The 20,153-nt window shown below is 35.0% G+C and overlaps 3 protein-coding genes and 1 long non-coding RNA gene across 6 annotated transcripts in view; 2 read left to right on the plus strand and 2 right to left on the minus strand.

Annotated features, from left to right (window-relative positions):
* LOC124635640 overlaps nucleotides 1-20,153 on the plus strand; it is a 112,395-nt gene that overhangs the window by 18,253 nt on the left and 73,989 nt on the right. The gene's annotated exons all lie outside the window — the stretch shown is intronic.
* On the minus strand, nucleotides 2,214-19,467 carry LOC124635646. Its single transcript, XR_006985049.1, has 4 exons — nucleotides 19,458-19,467; nucleotides 18,431-18,432; nucleotides 15,396-15,403; nucleotides 2,214-2,397 (listed from the first exon to the last, which is right to left on the minus strand). It is a non-coding gene; the product is annotated as an uncharacterized LOC124635646 (long non-coding RNA).
* Nucleotides 7,800-9,825, plus strand: LOC124635644 (myb/SANT-like DNA-binding domain-containing protein 3). Its single transcript, XM_047171580.1, has 3 exons — nucleotides 7,800-8,524; nucleotides 8,661-8,859; nucleotides 9,178-9,825. The coding sequence occupies exons 1-3, from the start codon at nucleotides 8,231-8,233 to the stop codon at nucleotides 9,492-9,494; spliced, it is 810 nt and encodes a 269-aa protein (XP_047027536.1). The 5' UTR covers nucleotides 7,800-8,230; the 3' UTR covers nucleotides 9,495-9,825.
* LOC124635643 (putative nuclease HARBI1) lies at nucleotides 9,521-11,058 on the minus strand. Its single transcript, XM_047171579.1, has 2 exons — nucleotides 10,151-11,058; nucleotides 9,521-9,903 (listed from the first exon to the last, which is right to left on the minus strand). The coding sequence occupies exons 1-2, from the start codon at nucleotides 10,906-10,908 to the stop codon at nucleotides 9,555-9,557; spliced, it is 1,107 nt and encodes a 368-aa protein (XP_047027535.1). The 5' UTR covers nucleotides 10,909-11,058; the 3' UTR covers nucleotides 9,521-9,554.

Raw genomic sequence — 20,153 nt, forward strand, 5'->3', positions numbered from 1 at the left:
TTTTATAAAATTCTGGATATTTTCGGACAAATTTGCAAATTTCTAAAATATATAGACAAGGAAGTGTTAATATTTTGTGTTTCTGAAAATGAGGTTTACAGCTGTCTAATTGATCTATATTTGTTAATATACGGATGAGTTTCTTTTGTAGGGTAAATATGGTATGTGAATCAGTGCTGTTCCCCCAGAGTATGACGCCATAGCTGAGCCACGCTTGGGCGTATGCATAATAGGCGACGAGTGCCGTTTGGAAGTTGGTGGTTCTCTTTATTTCGCGTAAGGCGTATGCGAATTTTGAAAGTTTAGCTCTAATCTTTTGAATATGAGATTTCCAGTTTACGTGTTCGTCTATAGATAGTCCTAGGAGAGTGAAATTATTAATCTGCTCTAGTTTCGTTGTATCGTACGTGTAGTTAATTTTTATAGGGTCTCTTTGGTGTGGGTGGAAGGTTATTAGTTTGGTTTTGGTGAAATTTATTTCTAGGTTGTGGTTTTTTAGCCAATTTATAACAGTTGAAAGGAGACTATTTAGTTTGTAGATTATATTTTCATTGATTTGATAAGAGGTCAGTAACGATACGTCATCTGCGAACAATACACACGGTTCATTTATTGCTTTAGGAAGATCATTAATGTAGATGAGGAATAAAAGACACCCTATGACACTCCCTTGGGGGATGGAAGCATTTATGGCTTTTAAATTGGATCTTATTTGTAATATTTCTTTGGTTTCTTTGTTGAAAAATTCTATCTCGACAACCTGCTCTCTATCCTTAAGATAAGATTCGAACCATTTATATGCATTTCCACGAATTCCGATTCCGTGTAACCCTAGTCTTCTAGTTATAATAAATGATTCATGTTCAAACTACAATTTTATATTTTTTTGTTTCAGGTAATTAAAGCAGTAACTGTAGTTTTTTACATCAGCGATTATGTAAGTATGTATTTGAATGTTGTGTTGATTAATGAAATGGACAAATCCCATTTTAATATAGAGTTTGTATTTATCACTCTCTCTCTTAAAACTGGATACGAACCTCACATCTTTCGTGTGTGTTAAACAAATAGGCTAGATGTATGTTGGTACATATTATTTACAGAAAGTCATTTGGAAAGAAACTCAAAAGTGGTACATGTCACATTATTTGCCTGTTCTACTTCCATTTTGAAAAGTCATCATTGTTTTATTTGTCAAAAAAGTGTAAGATTATCTTCGAAATCAGGCGTCTTCTCAGTAAAAGTTTCAGGAACTTCCAAGAACTGAAATGAAATGCTGTATCACCAAACTTCTTTTTGAAACACACATCAGGTGACTAGCTCATTGTGCGTAAACAAAGAAATAAATGTTCGTCTTCTTTCGCAATTCTTTAATAACGTAGGTATAATCCGAATACCGAATAGCCAGATAAAAAAAAAAAACGATGAAATGCTTGTTCATGCATTTCTACTTCAAACGAATTAATTAATGAGGTCTCAAGCTGCCTTGAGATACACACATACAAAGTAGTTATCAATTAATTGATAAACCAGTAGGTAACCTATGCATTTACATTCACGTCGTGATAACAACCTTGCATCTAATAATTACATGCCTTCTATATGTAATCCTACGCGCTTACCTTCGGTTGCGGATCGCTCAATGCCTGAGTTCTAGAACTTTCGGTTAATTTAACGGTCCTATTTGGAAGAGGTTCGATTACATCGGATGTTGGTTTTTAAGCTATTGCATAGCTTCTATCGCAGGCCTTGAGCGCGGGGACCAAATCCAGAAATTCCGTAACGAAAAAACCTCACACTCGGAGGTGTGGCTTGAAGGCCGTGCATCGTCTAGCGTCGTGTCAGTTCGGCAGTCTTCGACACGGCGCTGTGTGTCGTGCGATTACACGTATTGTACGACTTTACGGAACCCGCCCGAATCGAGACGAGCTGCTCCGAAATCGGACGAATACATAATTAGCTGTTTGTGAGAAAGTATATAGGTGTATAAGTATTTTTTGATTTTGATTTTGATCAATGATATTATGATTCATAATTAATAATTATAATTGCATAAGTTGATACAGAATGCTATGCAATAGTTTTACCGCGGCAGTCACCGAGTGCCACACGTATTTTTGTTTCTTGGATCAAATATCTTCGATAAGTACATCTTGACCTTTGAAGAAAATCTTTTCTTAAAAAAATGCAACAGATGACCTGATTTTATAAAAAAAAGAAAGTTAACTTTTAGCATTATAGGTACTTTTTGTAATTTTGATAGGCAATTAAATTAGCTTTAAATTCTTTCGCTTTTATATTTGGTAAATAAATCTTAATATTACTTACTGCCTACTCGATTGCTAGTCAAATTACAATATAGAGAACAATACAGTATCGTTTACTGCGTAGGCACTTCTACGTATATGCTAAGTATTTCAATGTTCTGATCCCTTGTACCGTATGTATCCATTGCCATACGTCTACTTTGATAAGATGCAAATCAATAAGAGATTTTTTCTTTTAACTTTTAATTTCCCCAAAACAATATCTACTTCATAATTTATAGGCATTTTCTTTTAAATCTTATGGACAGATCAAGAAAAGATATCAATTAAAATTAAAATATCGTGTCCATAATAAAAAAGGTCAGCTCACAGCCGATTGAAACTCATTCTTTGTTCAAACAGCAAAGGAAAAAAAGTGACGCTCGCTGACAAAATAGATAGCATATCGATAAATTCTTTCAAGTGCCCTCAAACGCAAATTTTTGTTATGATAACCAGTTTTATCTGGTGATACGTGTATCTAATCTCGGATTCGTACTTGTGATTGTCAAAAATAGCATGAACTTGAACACGGTCGTGTATGACGAGTGTTTTGTGTAAGGTTATGTTTTATCTTACGAACGCGGGTGCGCTGTGCTTGGAGAGTGAGTGTACATGCATATTGTGCTTGTATGCGTAAGCTCGGTAGCGCTCTGTAGTGGCCGAGTCGCCGAGTCATACATAGACAATGTGTGTGTATAGTTACTCACACAAGCATGGCTCACTTGCTTTTATGAGATAAAATACCTGTACCGACTAAGTACCTACTAGAGTAGGAAAGATAGCAATGAAGTGTACTTTTGAGAAAGTGACATATTTTTTACTTTTACTTTATCAAGCGATAACATTGTTGTGAATTGACTTTGTGATCGAATTCATATGATTCAGAAAACGTTAGCGATAAATTCAGTTTCTTCTTTCGTATTTGTGTTATTTCAAGTGAAATACAGCTGCTTTTAGCAGATAACGATGATAAAGCAAAACTGACGTCTACTAAGCTAAGTGTCACATCTTATATCTGATACGTATAAAAATATTGCAACTCATATCATTATTTTTAACATTCCGATGTAGGAATTTTGAATCAGCAAAAATGATCAAAATAAACACAATCGGCAAAGCAATGGACACTGCCCAGATATAGTCAGGTATAAGACACTCCAAATTGATCGGTAAGCGATTTATAATGATTCCTTGCTGGGAAACTATTGGCTGAGAGTATTCACACACTGTCAACTAAACAGTGGGCTGACAGTTGCCCCGATGACTGGCAATTTTTTTTTTTCAAGAAAATCTTGATTCAGACCCGGTTTCAGTCGGTTTGAGATCGGCTAAATACCAGAGCTTTGTAATGTGCGTACTACCGTTCAGCTTCAAACTGATTCATGAGCCCGAACAAACTATCGAGCGACTAAAAGTTTGCTGTGTGTGGGTCCTATAACTAAATCGTAGTACGAAGTAACAATTGTCGGCAAACTAAAAGTTTGTAGTGTAGGGCTCCTCTAAATCGTAGTATGAAGTAAAGTGCACTATAGTAAGGCACGAGAATATCCTGCAGCTCACGATTTTGCAAAGATTAATGACGAAATCCAAATACGTAGAAGGAAGTCTTAGGAAATATTGAGTGAAGAAGTTGAGTTGGAATTATGTATCATTGACTTTTGGCTTTACTTAACAAAAGAGCTATGACTCCTAAAGTTGGTTTACTAATTGGATTGACTTTAATTACAATTATGAGCCTTAAGTTTTGAAGGGTTTCAAGGTCATTCAACTTTAAAGAGTTGTCGTCTAGTCAGAGCTTTGGACATTGTTGCGGTCAAGAGTTGGCTACTTCAAATGAGTATTAGCCTTATTCGTTGCTCCAATCATTGGATACAGTTAAGATACTCCAACCAAGATCTATCGAGGACGATATACTAAGCAATTTATAATTCTAGGGTATGATTTCTTAAGCATTACATATCAGTATGGTTACTACCTATTTCTGCTGCTCCTATAACATCATTCTCCACTAAACTATCTTTAATAAAGATGAGCCTTACCAGCTGCATCTTATCAGTCTTGTTCACATATTACCCATCAATTAACGTGTTCATGCAAACAAGCCGTGACGTCTGTTGTCTCAGGATATATTTGGACATGTCTCGTTAACACCATTTCGCACGATGTATTCCGAACATCGGGGGAAGATTTTTGAACATTTAAATATAGTCATGATGTGGTGGGATTTGAAGCTGAGTTGTATTATTATCAAATGAGACATAAATATGTTCTGAGGATTCATCATGCTTAGCAGGTGGATGGATGAACGCTATTATGTTTATAAATATCTGCGCAGATGGTTATGACTTCCCTTGCCGTTTCACGGTTGTATCTCTTGATTGAGTAGCTGGTGCCCGATTTGGAGTCGTAATAAATCCCGACCTTACTCTCAACATCTAAATTAGTAATGTCATAATGCTGTAGAGTTTTTTTACTAAAACGCGCTAGTCTCAGGTCTCCTTGACTCACTGGTCTGATTTGAAAAACACTTCCAGTATTGGATAGGGATAGCCCAATTATTGAACAAGGCAGGCCTTTGCTTTACCAAGGACAGAAGAGACCATGTTGAATGTTGTACTAACTTTTTTCTGTAGCTGCATCACCCAAATTTCCAAAATCCATAATAACTTCTCCAGAGTGGAATCTATGTATTTAGTAATAGACTTGAACCAAGAATCGCTCTGGCTAGCTCAACAGGTCTAGTACTTCAACTACGAGTAAATAGCACCGGCAATGCTAAAATAGTAGAACCTTGGAGCTTTAGTACTTCTTACTTTGTGGTCGAGTCGAAGTGTTACAATTTGTTTAACTGAGCCAAGGACAAGGTGCGAAACTACGCCGAGTAATTCCGAACAGATGCTCATTACAACTGTTTATTATATGTACTTTACAATGATGAATGTTGGCGCAAATAATACTTCCGAGACTGGGAATTCGTTGACAAATTGTGATCTATATTCGCAATATTTCTCATCAAGACTTTTGAAGGAATAGATCCCCCAAAGGTTATTTGCATTTTTTCGAAGAATACAGCTAAACTGTTGGCAATTAATAATGACAAAACACTATTAAAAACTTACCTTGGAACAATAATAAATCTCACATTAAACTAGAGGTATAATAAATACGTAAATACCAACCTAAAGTAAACACTGCGATAAATAATTTTCCAATCACGTTTGTAACCAATAAACCGTGAACATGAAAATTTGCAGTGCGTAATGCTAGCGCAATAGACGATAAGTTGTGTGTGCCCGTGCTTCGAAACGTGCATGGTTATCTCAGATTTACGATTCTGTTTACTATGAGAATTCTACAACGAGGCATTGAGACTGAGGTATTCGGTGACAATGGGCTACTGTTCATTCACATGTGGACTCTTCAATCCAACTACCAAGCCCACGAGACCTTAGTATTTAGCTATTTACTCAGTCGTGTCGCGCGATTAGAAGCACGCCCGATTTATCCTGACCTTGATTTACAAAGTCTTCGTTTGCCAGTAAAAATTCGAAAACTGGGCCGTTCCCCACTCCAGTTTTAAATACAGTTTTCCGTGAACAATTTGCAAATAAAATGCATCTTGTCTCGTCTTTCAAACTGTCATTGTTCACGACTGTGAACTGACCTATATTAAATTTTCCGTTGGCTCTTCGACGTGATTCATGCTTACACTTTGTCCTCGTGTCTCGAAGACCACAAGTTTGATATAACGTCCAGTTGATTCTGAGAAGTGCCAATAATGTGGCTATCATAGCGTGCTGTATAAAATGCTAACGGTATCAGCATGGGAGTACCGCAAGGTATCCGCCTGGGACCTTTGCTGTTTACTCTCTATGATATCGGGTGGCTTGTGGCGTAGTAGCCTAAAGAATGCATAACAGAAAACTAGTGAAATTCAATGCCAGTGTTTACGCGGAACACTGTAACGTCAACATAATGGTGCCGACACGTGGGCATCGAACGTGAATGACCGGCGTCTTTAGGCATCGCCTTACATCGTTTTGTTTATGCAGCGGAAGGCTACACTTCGATACGTGTACTTTACTTACCAATTTGCAATAAATCCTGTTAGCATTCGCATTAAATTACAGTTTCGAGTGTTTTCAGAAGCGGTTATTCTTAGGCAAGCGATACTTCAAACATATTTATGACCTACCTCAAACACTTTGAAGAATTTCCATTGTTTCCGCCTATGTCGCGTTTAATTGTTTGGCAGGTATTATTGTAAATATTATTGGCATGTATCAAGGCCAAAAACAATGGGTTGGCGTCTATTCAGAACGTTAGGTGTTGAAAATTTAACGGCCTGCCCTGCCTTGTTCACTTGTAGCCTAATTCCCTTCGGGGTTTTAATACCTTCATATATAATAACTGTGTCATTATAATTGACAAATATTTGCCTCACTGCTGTTTATAGCACCATTTCTTGCTGTATTGTGCAACCTTCAAATTGATTACTACGGTATTGCGTATTATTTGCTTTTCGATATTGAAATTAATTTAGTTTCACTTGACTCTGTGTCGAACTCTCTAACACTACCTCACTATAACTTAAGAAATCCTAAACCGACTTTTTTACGGGAAGTTGTACCTTCAAGACGCGGGTGAAATCACGGGCAGAAGCCAGTATTGTTAAAATTCGCTTGAGATATTATTTGTGACTAATATTTGTGTCTGAACAATATTACAAGTGTGTTTGTTAAGAGTGACTAAACATTAATTTTAATGACAATAGACATTGTCATGTTTACCGATGTCTTTTTGTTCTTTTGTTCGAAACACTTTTCCTAGGTGCTTGATAATGTGACGTGTCAATATTTGAATAAAAACAAGGGATTTTCGAAAGAGTCGGAATAGCGGATTCTCAGCGGCCTGAAAAATACCAAACAATATTTTTTTCTTAAATAAATATTTTAGATAAACAGGTTTATCTTATGTCTTAATAATGTTGCTATTAAAATAAACAATATTACAATAAACACAGTCCTCAGGATATATTTTGTCTTAAATTGTGTTGATAATGTAATAAAACGTCACTGAGTGCGCACGAGTGGGTCATTTTGACATCATAAGCGTCGAATTCATTTTGTTCTCAGCTGTTATTGATTAATATATGAGCGGTCAGTGAACCACAATTATTTTAATGTTTTGATACTTAACTATACTTAGGCATGCTTATAATACTTACTACGTATGATACTTACGTATATGTTAAAGACTGGTATAGTTATCGGCACGAATCTTGAGCTCTGACCTACATCTGCGCAGAAGTGATTTATTAGCAAAGACCCAATCCCGAGTGACGGCTATGACGCGATACGCTGCGGGCCAATCACCGCTTTAACCTGCCCCCGCGCTTCACTTCATACCACAAAAGGGACCCAATAAATTTTTCACTTCCTTATTACTTAGTCTGAGCTCAAGATTCGTGCCGATAACTATAGAGACTAACACCCGTATTTATAAAGAAGTAATTACTTGTTGCTAAGTAATTTCTTAATTAAGTCATTACTTATGGTTAGAATTCTTAAATACAAAATCTCATTCTATAGTTGAGTAACACACGTTACTTACTTGAGCAAATGCTAAAGTAATAGTCGACGCTTGATGGTTGTTTCTGTGTGGCAACACTTCGTGACCACGTTTCGTTGCATAAAATAGCAAACATAAGGTCTAGATTACTTGTACAAAACCTTGCAATAATATTTTTATATTACATTATTTTACATTCATAATAACAATAGCGTTGTATAAAGAATTTTGAATTGTAAAAAGTATATTATTGTCATATAATTTTGTTGGTACAAAAACAGGAATGCTTGGAGAAACAAAACGTTTGACATGTTATAACCCTACTAAATTTAAATGTTTACTTTTGACACATGGATTATATGCCGACTCGTGAACTTTTACTTAGACAGATAATACATTCAATTCTGTCAAATAGTACCGGTCTCTCTGTGTATTTATTTTGTGAATTTCAAAATATTATGAATGAAGTAGACAGGAAGAAACCGTTCTCGAGTTTGGAAAAGGATTTATTTTTGAATATCATACAAAAATATGATACAATCCTAACCTGCAAACAAACAAACGCTACGAGTGCTTTAAAAAAGAAGCAGTCATGGGAGAATATAGCGAGGGAATTCAATGAATCCTGTATTGTTACTCAAAAGGTAAATATAATATGCTTTGTATACTTTTATTATTTACAAATATGTAGAGTTTCATTTGTGTACCATGGTCTTTTCCTATGTGTCATTTTAGTATTATGCAGTTACTTTTCTAATTCCATACGTTTCATTGTTTCAGGCATCTACAAAACAATTAATAAAGCTATGGTATAACATGAAGGCAAAGGCAAGAGAGTCTAAAACAAAAGAAAATATTCGCCACTTAACAGGAGGTGGGCCATCTGTTATGGATATGGATCCTATTGATTCCAAAGTCATGGATATAGATAAAAATATCCTTACTAACATTGCTGTGGATATTGACAGCGATATTGATGGTAAGAGATTAAACATTATAAATAACTAGCTGTGCCCGGCGGGCACATTATTTATAATGTTAAATGTATCAATGCCTTTTTATTAATAGTCAGAAAACTTTGCAAACATGCCTACAACAACTGCCCAAAATTTCTTTTGAATTTGTTTCTATGTCTTACAGCATAAATAACCATATCACAATAATATAAATGCAATAGGGGTAACTTATAAACTGGAATAACACAGGTTACTTTGGAACCCAGAAAAGTGCAGTGGAATGCAAGCAAAAGCTAGTACAGTAGTGCTTTATTCTGTGACAATTATTTTCTGTTTTTCAGGGAGCGTAGTCATATTAGGGGATACCAATAATAAAGCTTGGTGTAAAACAGCAGAAGCAACAATGCAAGTTACTCAAGAGGAAAAGGAAATAGAGTTCAAAACTCCTAGCAAAAAGAGTTATGAAAATTTGAGAATTAATAAAATAGATTTACTGAAGTGTAAAATATTGGAAGAAGAATTAGAATTTAAGAAAAAAATGCATGAGGAAGAACTCAAGATTAAAGTTTTAGAGAGGGTTCACAAAGAAAATTTGTTTAAAATTGAAATAAAAATAAAACAAAAAGAATTAGAAAAATATGACAAAGAATCAATATGAAACCCATGTATAAATAAAATATAATGTGAGTGAAAATATTGGTTTTATTTTAAATTGCATTTAAAATGTGTAATAGCGTGAAATTATATTCGCTCGAAGTACCAAACCATCACTGGTACCTGTTGTGCTTGTCGTTGTTGTGTTAGAAGGCTGATGTGCATTATTGTCCACGGTGTCATCAAATTCAAATATGTCATTTACTTCTACTGCAATGTTGTGGAGCACTGCACAAGCCATTATGATATTGGCTGTTGATGAAAGTTTGGTTGCTAAACCGATTTGTAAGCATGGAAAACGTCTTTTCCAAACTCCAAATAAACGTTCTACTGAATTTCTTGATTTTATTTGCACTTTATTATATCTCTCCTCTTGTGCAGTTCTAGGATTTGAAACTGGAGTCAGTAAATGTCTGAAATAAAGAATGCTTTATTGTTAACAAATGAGCGGTATTGTAGTGAGGTATTTATGATACTTTGATGACCACATGGCACATAGTATTCATACAGTTATAAACTAATATTGTTATGGGATATCTTCCATGATTGTTTTTTTTTTGACTAAAGTTCAAACCGTGAAACCTTAAAACAGTTTCATACAGTTTTAGTTTTATTGTTTATGAATAATAATAAAATATTATTATACTATTATTTACCTACCTAGTGCAAGGATATCCTCCATCAGCAAGTAACACCCCATCAATTTCATTATTGCATAACCTTATATTTAAACGCGAGTTTCTATAAATTCGGCTATCATGTGTACTGCCAGCCCAACGTACTACTATATCATATATCATCAAATTAGGGCCACCAACTACTTGCACATTCAATGAAAAATATCCTTTTCTGTTCCGGTACTGCTCTGTATGAAGAATACCTCTAGGCTTGGTGATTTTAATGTGGGTGCAATCGATTGCTCCTACAATATTTTTCAGTCCAGGTGCTCTGCCAATGCAACCAAGGTTTTCGAAATCATCCTTTGTTTTCCTCAAATTTGCAGGAAACTTAATAAAATCTGGCATTAGCAATGCCAATGCTCTACTAACTCTCTTCACTATATTACACACTGTCGATTGAGAAATATGCATGATATCTCCACATACAACCTGAAAGCTTCCAGTGGCATAAAAACGTAAAGCAGTTAGCAACTGACACAGTGGAGTTAAAGGAAGCCCTCTTTGTGTCTCTGATTGTAAAGTATCTTCAATTCTCGGTAAAATAACATGTCTCACAACACTTTTGGTGAAACGAAATCTCTTTTTAAAACAATCTTCCGAATAGTCATGAAATGGATCCACATCACGAAAGTAAACTTTGGGATTTCTAGGTTCAGCAACTTCTATCTCCTCTAATATATTATCATCTATATTGTCTACAACAGCAAAAACCGCTTCGATACTATCCAAAGTGTCCATTTTTTATTCAAATAACGTCAAAGTAGTGCTTTAGTAAAGGAAATGGTGACTATTACTTGGCTGGGAATTCTAACTTTTGACAGTTCTAAGTTTGAGCAATTACTTAACTATAGAAGACAAATCGTTACTTAAGTAATTACTTTTACTCAAGTACTTACTTTTACTTCTTTATAAATACGGGTGTAGAAGCCGACCCCAACATAAAATTGGGAAAAGGCTCGAGAGACGATGAATACTTAGGTACGCCTTACGCCTTTCAAATCTAACCTAAGTAAAAAAATACTGAAATATTTCTGCAAAAATCGATGTTCATGACACTGGGTCGGGATCGAATTTTGCAGAATTGCTTGACGATTGGAGGCAAACGTAAAGATGAGCTGTTTCGTTTCTTATAAATTATGCTTTAAGTCGTGTTTTGACGATAGGTCTACGTGAAAAGTGAACCCTTTCAGCCCTTCTAATAAGCAGTTTCAAGCCCCACGCATGCGATATAGTATTCTGTACAAACATTTTGCGCACTTTGGTAATACCAACGTCGGACTTAAAATTATTCGACGTTGAACGCTACAAATATGCTGAAAGACAACGTAATTTCATTCAGAATGCATTCATTACACATAATGATAGCGAACAAGAATAGGCGATGCGTTCGTCTATAATTTAATCGTTGGAGCAATTTGGAAAAGCGGAAAATCACCGAAGCGAGAGCTGGCGCCAGATGGACGCCAGCCAACCTTTCACTGGGATCGGAGTAACTTTGTGTCAATGAGACGGTTTGTGTTAAGTTAACACGGATTAACTGGCAATGCAGATGATGCTGAGGCGTTTTGACCGAGAGGATGAAATAAAACTGAGAAAAAAAAACCTAGGCCACCTTTTATAAGCAATCTTTTTGAAAAAGTGTTGTTAATAAACCAGGTTTAGAACAATAACTTTGTTCAAGATCTATTTATTATATTTTTGCGACGTTGCATATGCGAGAGTTTTTATACTTCTACAATTTGACATAAGATTTGGTAACTGTTTTACGTCAACGTTGATTAAAAATCACGTTTCTAGGTTATCGAGTGCACTGTGACCCGTAACATTGAATACTATCAAAGTAAACAATATACAAAATGTGTAATTGTAAGTACGTAGTACATAAGGTGTGTTTTTTACATTAGCAAGATACTTATGGAAGTGCAATGGTTGCATTAAATTTCCTACACGTGTAAGCACAGAATAAATAATAAAAAGTAGGTGTAACTTAAACCTCTGATACCATACTATACCTCTGACGCACTTCGGCCAGTCAACATACCACCACCAAGTAAATACTAGGTATATTTACTAGGTTAATCCTTGTGAAAATCATATTGAACAGAGGCAATCATGACTCCATGGATTGCCCGTTCTTCTCCATTTCAAGCTAATTTTGGAATGGGCAATTAGAGCCAAACTTAGTTATATATTTGACCTTCATAAGCGCTTCTAAAGGCCTTAATGAAATAAATTATTTGACTTTGACTTTATAAGTAGTTTCCCACAGTCCCACCAGCAGCGTCACAGAAAATACTTTCAAGAAGTATCCTATGTGTCTTGGCCCTAGACTACCTGTGTGCCATACACTCAAATATGCCTAGTACACATAGGAATAAACGATTTCTTTCTCTATGGTTCAGTGGTTCAGACAGACCGAGTTACAAAAGTAAACAATATACAAAATGTGTAATTGTAAGTACGTAGTACATAAGGTGTGTTTTTTACATTAGCAAGATACTTATGGAAGTGCAATGGTTGCATTAAATTTCCTACACGTGTAAGCACAGAATAAATAATAAAAAGTAGGTGTAACTTAAACCTCTGATACCATACTATACCTCTGACGCACTTCGGCCAGTCAACATACCACCACCAAGTAAATACTAGGTATATTTACTAGGTTAATCCTTGTGAAAATCATATTGAACAGAGGCAATCATGACTCCATGGATTGCCCGTTCTTCTCCATTTCAAGCTAATTTTGGAATGGGCAATTAGAGCCAAACTTAGTTATATATTTGACCTTCATAAGCGCTTCTAAAGGCCTTAATGAAATAAATTATTTGACTTTGACTTTATAAGTAGTTTCCCACAGTCCCACCAGCAGCGTCACAGAAAATACTTTCAAGAAGTATCCTATGTGTCTTGGCCCTAGACTACCTGTGTGCCATACACTCAAATATGCCTAGTACACATAGGAATAAACGATTTCTTTCTCTATGGTTCAGTGGTTCAGACAGACCGAGTTACAAAAGTTATAATATTAATAAGGATATAAGCTTTGTATTCAATAATTAAATCTGTAAAATAGGTCTTATTTTTCTGCTTAACTTTCTACCGAGGTATAAAGTGATCTTACCTTGATCGATTCTATATTTATGTGTTCTAGAATCTAGATTATTCTTGACCAATTAAAATACTGGATCGATATTAAAAGCTTTGAAATATGAACTAGAAGACAGTCTCAAGTGCATTTATTTGTTAGAATAGCTAGAAGAAAAATATATTTACTTTGTGGGAAAATCAGGGATTATTGTGTTGACCTACTTTTACGCTAATTTGCGTTTGATTCTTTAAACTTGAGTGTAGGAAAATTGTGCAGTTGAAGTTAAAGATTAATAATACTTGTTAGATTGCTCGCTGAATCTATTGATTTTTGTTCAGTAAATTAGTCTTATAGCCTTGTTTCGAAGGTATCTTTTGCTTTAAGTGGCTTTAATAGCAAAAAAACCTAACTCTAAACTATGGATTTATATTTACATAATGTATTCTCCATTTCCTCATATTCGAAAATCATAACACTGCTAACTCTTACTTATTTATGTCATTTACATAAGAAAACTCTCAGTAGTCTAAAAACATCGAAATTTATTACGTGTGAACTAAAAACTTTTTCCGCTTAATTTATTTTTACGGTTTAAGATAAAACCAGACTTGACACAGAAACCATAGTGATATATGTCTGCATTTTTTTTTAATTTAATGGCATTTACAAACCGTTATACATATTCTTCTAGCTCTATTTTATCTGTGATCTAATTTCCGTGTATCGGAACGGAGTAAACTGTCCGTTAAAAACAGACTTCAGAAGATAGACGGTTCGTTTGCTTCCGATTTTAGTGCTGTGATCCGATTGGTCTCAGATTTGGACAAACTCCAGATTTAATGTCATCATAAAGTATTTAGACTGTGTTGGAATTAGCGTTAAATATCCAGAAGCCATTAACAGAATCACGATCGTAAATGTGACATAACGTTTCGTTTTACAAAGGGTATGATCATAAATTGTTTCAAAGATGATAGGATAAATTAAATGATTAGTTTTTATGTAAATACCTCTTTTATTTAGAAATGATAAGCTGACGAAGAAATAATAACATTGATACAAGTTTTAATCAATGTTTATTACAAAGACTTAATTGACAAGCCGTTTACTGAAGAAATTATGAGAACTCTCGAGGTCGGCCTTTTGCTAAAATAAATCTTCCCTTTTCCTTAATTAAAAACTTCTTTAAATATAAAATAAAGATTTTATAGCCCTTGATATTACAATAAAAGCGTTCATTCCTTTGTTCGTCTGACGTTGAGGAAAGGAGTGTAAATGACGTATAATAATTTTCCTTTAATAAGTATAATTTTTAAATGTATTTCGTCTTATACAATAGAAACTAAAAACCATGCGGAACATAATATACTTAATCTAAGCTTTTGAATAATCTTTAAAAGTAACATTTCTATCAGGGACAGATTTATTCACGAAACAATCCGAAGGCAAGACACAAAAAGCAAAAAGTCTTTATTCGACCTTCTTACACGAAAACACGATTATGAAAATACCTACCTAACCTAATTTCCGACCAAATTCTCAGTACTTTGTTATTTACTTTACTGCTACATAGTCTAATGCAAAATATTTACAAAACTGTTAAGCTTAGTAAACTGCGCAAAACCATTCAAATTTGTTACCCTGCACCAAGGAAGTGTACTGCGTAGCTGGAGTGAAACGTTCCCGGGTAACCTTGTTGTCATAGCGACTAGAGATAGGCGTATACGTTGGAGAGAGACGGGTACAAAACATTGCTGACCTTGAACATTCCGTGGCCCAGTGGTACGAATATTGATCCAACGGGACAAAGGATAACTTCCTTACGCAAGTCAAATGGGAATTTGGGAATGAAGGGTCCCATGAAATCTTATTATGTTTACGTTGTAAGTTCCGGAATACTTTACGGTTTGTTTTGGATTTTTGGTAGATATAGGCGTTAGGGATTTTGAACTTAAGACCTTAGTTGTTAGCTAACTTTGAGGTCACAAGTTGAATGACCTGACCTCGGATTGAAATTACTGTGTAATTGGGCCAGTTTTTCTTTTTTCGTGAAGTAGGTGTATAATTATTGCGGTTTATTTTCGTTACATAATTATCTTTTTTTATATTCTGTGCCTATGCCTATGTATGTACATACCTACCTACCTATATATGTACATGGATAAGGAAGTTGAAGTTTGTAAGAATATAAGTGCATATTGATAAAACTCTACAGTATTATAGCTTATAGGTACATCGAAATACCTAACATATAAGATACTTTTTATTTGAGTGTGGGAAAAAGTTCCCTAAGTAAGCGAATAAAACCGCTGGTGAAAACGAATATTCTTAAAAGTATGTGCAGAAAGATTAAGTTTGTACGTACAACACATTGTTGACAAATCTATTAACAGAAGCTTACTAAAACCAATATTTACAATTGATTTTGAAACGTCGCTAGCCAGATTAAACGGCTTAGGTACTTCAAGTCACAAAATACAAAGTCTTCCCTAGGCAAACACTTACAGAAAATTCATTCTTATCCCATAAGACATATGGTTCAATTTTGAATGTAAGCTACATATTGTTCCCTTGTGTTTCTTTTGTTCTAACTTTTTTTGCAGAATTGTCAAACAAAAGTTATAGTTCTATTTTCAATGTTTTCTTGTCACTCACGCACAAATAGAAACGAAAAAGGTTTTATAGCAATGAGGAAAACAGAAAACGGATGATATTGATTTATGTGTGTTCCAAATATTCAGAACGTTTCATAACCTTATTTTATATCCGGTACAATGACTGATTTTACGATTGTACGTAAATACTGGACCGTATTTTCATATTGGTGTATTTACAGTAAGGTCAAAAGTTAGTAGGCGCAAAAAATTAATCACAATAATATAAGTAAATTAAGATTTAAAATCTTACAACAACTATTATGCCTCTGATATTAATTTCAAAACAATTAAATCAAGTGTTATCTAAAGGCACTCAATATTATGAAGTGGAAATAAATGTATTTGTTGACTGTTTGCATTGAATAGGCTCCGAAACTACAAGATCGATTTTGAAAAATCTTTCACTGATAGGAACGTGCTTTATCCCCGAGTAAATGAGGCTATATTTTATCCTGGTGAAGGAAGAAGTTTTATTATAATGCCCCTTAATAAACAGAAGTATTTCATTAATCTTTAGCGCCAATGAAGTACAAATTTTCCGGTAATTGAATACTTACGATAGTATGCATTCAATGAAATAGCTTCTGTCCATTGATTAGTTTGCACAATTAACAATGAACAATTGCAATGCTTTAGAACGTGAAATATTTACGAAGCAGTTTACTTGACATTAAAATATTTTAAAACTTTAATGTATTTTGCAAAAAAATAATAAAATGGAAAATGGCTTGTGGAAAGTCGACACGCGAAAGCTGAAAAACATGAAGATCCATTTAAAAAAATAGAAATCCATACAATCTTTTGAATTTTGTTCATATAATTTTGAATAACGCATCGCAAGGTCCAGGGCAGTGTCCAGTAGCGTATTGCAATATTCTTGGCATCATACTTATTGATTTTTAAAACAATAAATATTAACTAATTCATTTTGACCGTCAATTTCTTTAAGTCACTGTTTACTATGAATTTTCACGTAAAAACGGATGTTTAAGCTTTCATTGAAAATAAACTAGCACTAAACTAGCTTTATGCCCCGATTCCCTGAACGTAATCCTAGTAAAGCTACACTGCTTGTGTGGAAGCTAGGCATCTACGTCAGCTAGAAATTCTATTCCGTAGGGGTTATACAGCCTTGGTTAGTTAGTTGTTTTTATTTTATTGACTTTGTAGTGTATGCAGGTACATGTGCATCATTGTATAGGTTATGTCATTATTATGACGCCTCGTGCGCATACGTCACTCGGTTATAAATACCGGATCGAGCGGTGGGGAGTCAGTCGTTGTCAGACTGTCGACCTGTGTGGTGGTGCGTTGGCGAGTCGATTAACATAATAAAATGAGCGTACAATACATTGGCGACGAGGATAAAACCGTGAGTGTTTGGACCAACAGTTACCTATTATCTAATTTTTATAATTTTGAACTACCTATTAGTTCTGTGATCCAGAAAAATATTTGATATACAAGGTTATACTAAATAATTTGTCCTATTCATGCCTATACCAAATTAATGTATGCTAAATAAGCTTTGATAACAAGTAACCTCTGACCGATGTTAATATTCAATCATATTAAAAAGTGCAAAAGGAAAGAAGGAAGGGAAGAGAGTAGAATGACAAAGTATACATAACTTTTATGTTCATGTATGTATCACCCGAATTGCAAACAAATTTTAACCTTTTTACGTAATTCTTTGTTTAAGTTTACCTTGCTACAATTCTAATGGAAGTAGCAATATTTATTGCAGGTGTTAATATTTATCAAATGAGTAATTTATAATACAAAATCATTACTTGGTGATCAGTTTACTCATTCTTAAACCTGCATCAAAGTTTATTCAATAATAGGCATTTATTGGAAGCAATATAAAGTTGCTGGTTGTTGAATTGTCGTCAAGACGATTTTAGCAGTGGTGGGATTTCCTAGAGGATATAATACAATAACCTATTTGCCTTATAATCAATTGTGTTTAATAATTGTTGTGCTTGCATGCCAACAAGGCGGAATGTACACGGATCTTATTATGTTGTTTACAATCCTATTTTGTAAGTGCCTGCATTCTAAGCAAATAAAGACCTATTCTATTCCAAAAATCTGCTGGTCATTAGATTGACAGCTTGGCAGTTGGCAGTAGCGTGTATCTACTGGTCATTAGATTGACAGCTTGACAGTTGGCAGTAGTGTGTATCTACTGGTCATTAAATTGACAGCCTGATTGTTGGCAGTAGTCTATATCTACTGGTCATTGAATTGACAGCTTGATGGTTGGCAGTAGTGTGTATCTACTGGTCATTAAATTGACAGCCTGATTGTTGGCAGTAGTCTATATCTACTGGTCATTGAATTGACAGCTTGATGGTTGGCAGTAGTGTATATCTACTGGTCATTAAATTGACAGCTTGGCAGTTGGCAGTAGTCTATATCTACTGGTCATTAAATTGACAGCTTGACAGTTGGCAGTAGTCTATATCTACTGGTCATTAAATTGACAGCTTGACAGTTAACGGTAGTGAACGTCTACTGGTCATTCAATTGACTGTACACGCATAAATTATCTGGCGATAGTTGTCAACTACTGCAACAACTAAATAGTAAATCTTGATAATTTTTATATTTTCTGTGTCAGAGTCTAGTCAACAACTTATACCTGCTATATTGTTCTGGTACTTGACTAACTTAATTCAAGTGCTTGCAATATAGAGGATATTACAAGAACAAACTGGTGGGTTATATACTCAACGGTTCTACAAATGACAAACATGTGCTAGGTATCTAGTTTAACAAACAGCACATTGAGGGACCGTAGTAGGTTGGCCATGTATGTTGAAGAACTCGCCCAGCTATACTGGTATGTATTCACCTATGCACAACATCCAAGTCCATCAACACCTCTAGTGGGTTGCCTACCCATAATAGTGTTAATTATAACAGTTGCTCAGTCACCCTAGGTATAATTTCAATACTTTTACTTTATTTTGCTGTATTAAAGAGGTTGTTATACAACAGAGATATTCCAGAAGATACAGAACAGTAGAACAGCATACAAGCAGCAATACTAGCTGGAAAATGTGGATCAAAATTTTGGTATTCAATAGATAGAATCTTTGGTAAACATGCTAGCTCACAATTGTAATTTCAGTACTTTAGGTTGATATAAAACTCTTAGATCAAAAGAATATGGAACTAAGCATTGGAGCAATCTGTGATTTATTTGACAATGCTACTTTATCTACCCAACTGCCTCGTTGGTCTAGCTGTCGCAAGCGCGGCTGCTGAGCACGAGGTCTCGGGTTCGATTCCCGGGTCGGGGCTGGAAGTTGGTGATTGATACACCCGTGCATCGGAAAGCACGTAAATGTCGGTCCTGCGCCTGATCTCTTTCCGGTCGTGTCGGATTGCCGTCCCATCGGGTTATGAGAGTGAAGGAACAGTGAGTGCACTTGTGTCTGCGCAAATGCTTGTGCACTATAATATGTCCTGCGCAGTTGGCTAATCCCCTTACGTGAGTACAGCCGCCGTAGCCGATAATCGGCTAGGAGGACATCATCATCATTTACCCAACTGGGCCTTCTCATCTGTGACAAAAAATCTTTTAAGGATGATACCTGGAAGGAGTTCCAATGTAGATACTTACTCTGGGAACTGTCTAATGATGATTAGCTCATGGATGATTGTTGCAATCAAGTTCTCAAAAGTTGATGATTGCGTGTGCTTTTAAAACCTTCAAGATTCAGGCTTGAATGAATTTTAATTGGTATCTTAGCCTCTTTTTTATTGATTTACATTGGTGTTTACAAATAGTTTAACAAAGTGGCCCTCATTATAATATTGTTATTTGCAAATTATGTTTTACAGTATTGCAGTACCAATAAGCAGTATAAGTACATTGAGAGTTGTGGAAGAATTTGCTTCCATAGGGGCGAATAACATAACCATATATGAACATATATGAAATAGAATCCATTTATTGATCTCAAGTTAATAAATCATCACATTAATATATTCTTGAAGTGCACACCTACTTGTAATATAAAGTTGTGTAATTTCCTCAACCCATCCCATAAGATAAGATCCATATGGGTGGTGGGATGGATATCTATTAACAAAATAATGTCTTGTGTCCATAGCGTTAGGGTTAATAATAATTGATCTTAGAACACCAATCTTAGGTTACCGTAAGACAATTGGACTCGCACGAGAGGTAAAGAACTTTATCACTATTTACATTTATCGACATT

Source organism: Helicoverpa zea, chromosome 13 (assembly GCF_022581195.2).
Source record: "Helicoverpa zea isolate HzStark_Cry1AcR chromosome 13, ilHelZeax1.1, whole genome shotgun sequence".
Lineage (NCBI taxonomy): Eukaryota > Metazoa > Arthropoda > Insecta > Lepidoptera > Noctuidae > Helicoverpa > Helicoverpa zea.

What these genes read in the sequence shown, in the direction of transcription:
- LOC124635643 (XM_047171579.1), bottom strand. Translation starts at nt 10,908, where the DNA reads ATGGACACTTTGGATAGTATCGAAGCGGTTTTTGCTGTTGTAGACAAT. An exon ending in GGAGGATATCCTTGCACTAG is followed by an intron (nt 9,904 to 10,150) that starts GTAGGTAAATAA and finishes TCTTTATTTCAG; the next exon opens with ACATTTACTGACTCCAGTTT.
- LOC124635644 (XM_047171580.1), top strand. Translation starts at nt 8,231, where the DNA reads ATGGATTATATGCCGACTCGTGAACTTTTACTTAGACAGATAATACAT. An exon ending in CCTGTATTGTTACTCAAAAG is followed by an intron (nt 8,525 to 8,660) that starts GTAAATATAATA and finishes TCATTGTTTCAG; the next exon opens with GCATCTACAAAACAATTAAT. An exon ending in TATTGACAGCGATATTGATG is followed by an intron (nt 8,860 to 9,177) that starts GTAAGAGATTAA and finishes TCTGTTTTTCAG; the next exon opens with GGAGCGTAGTCATATTAGGG.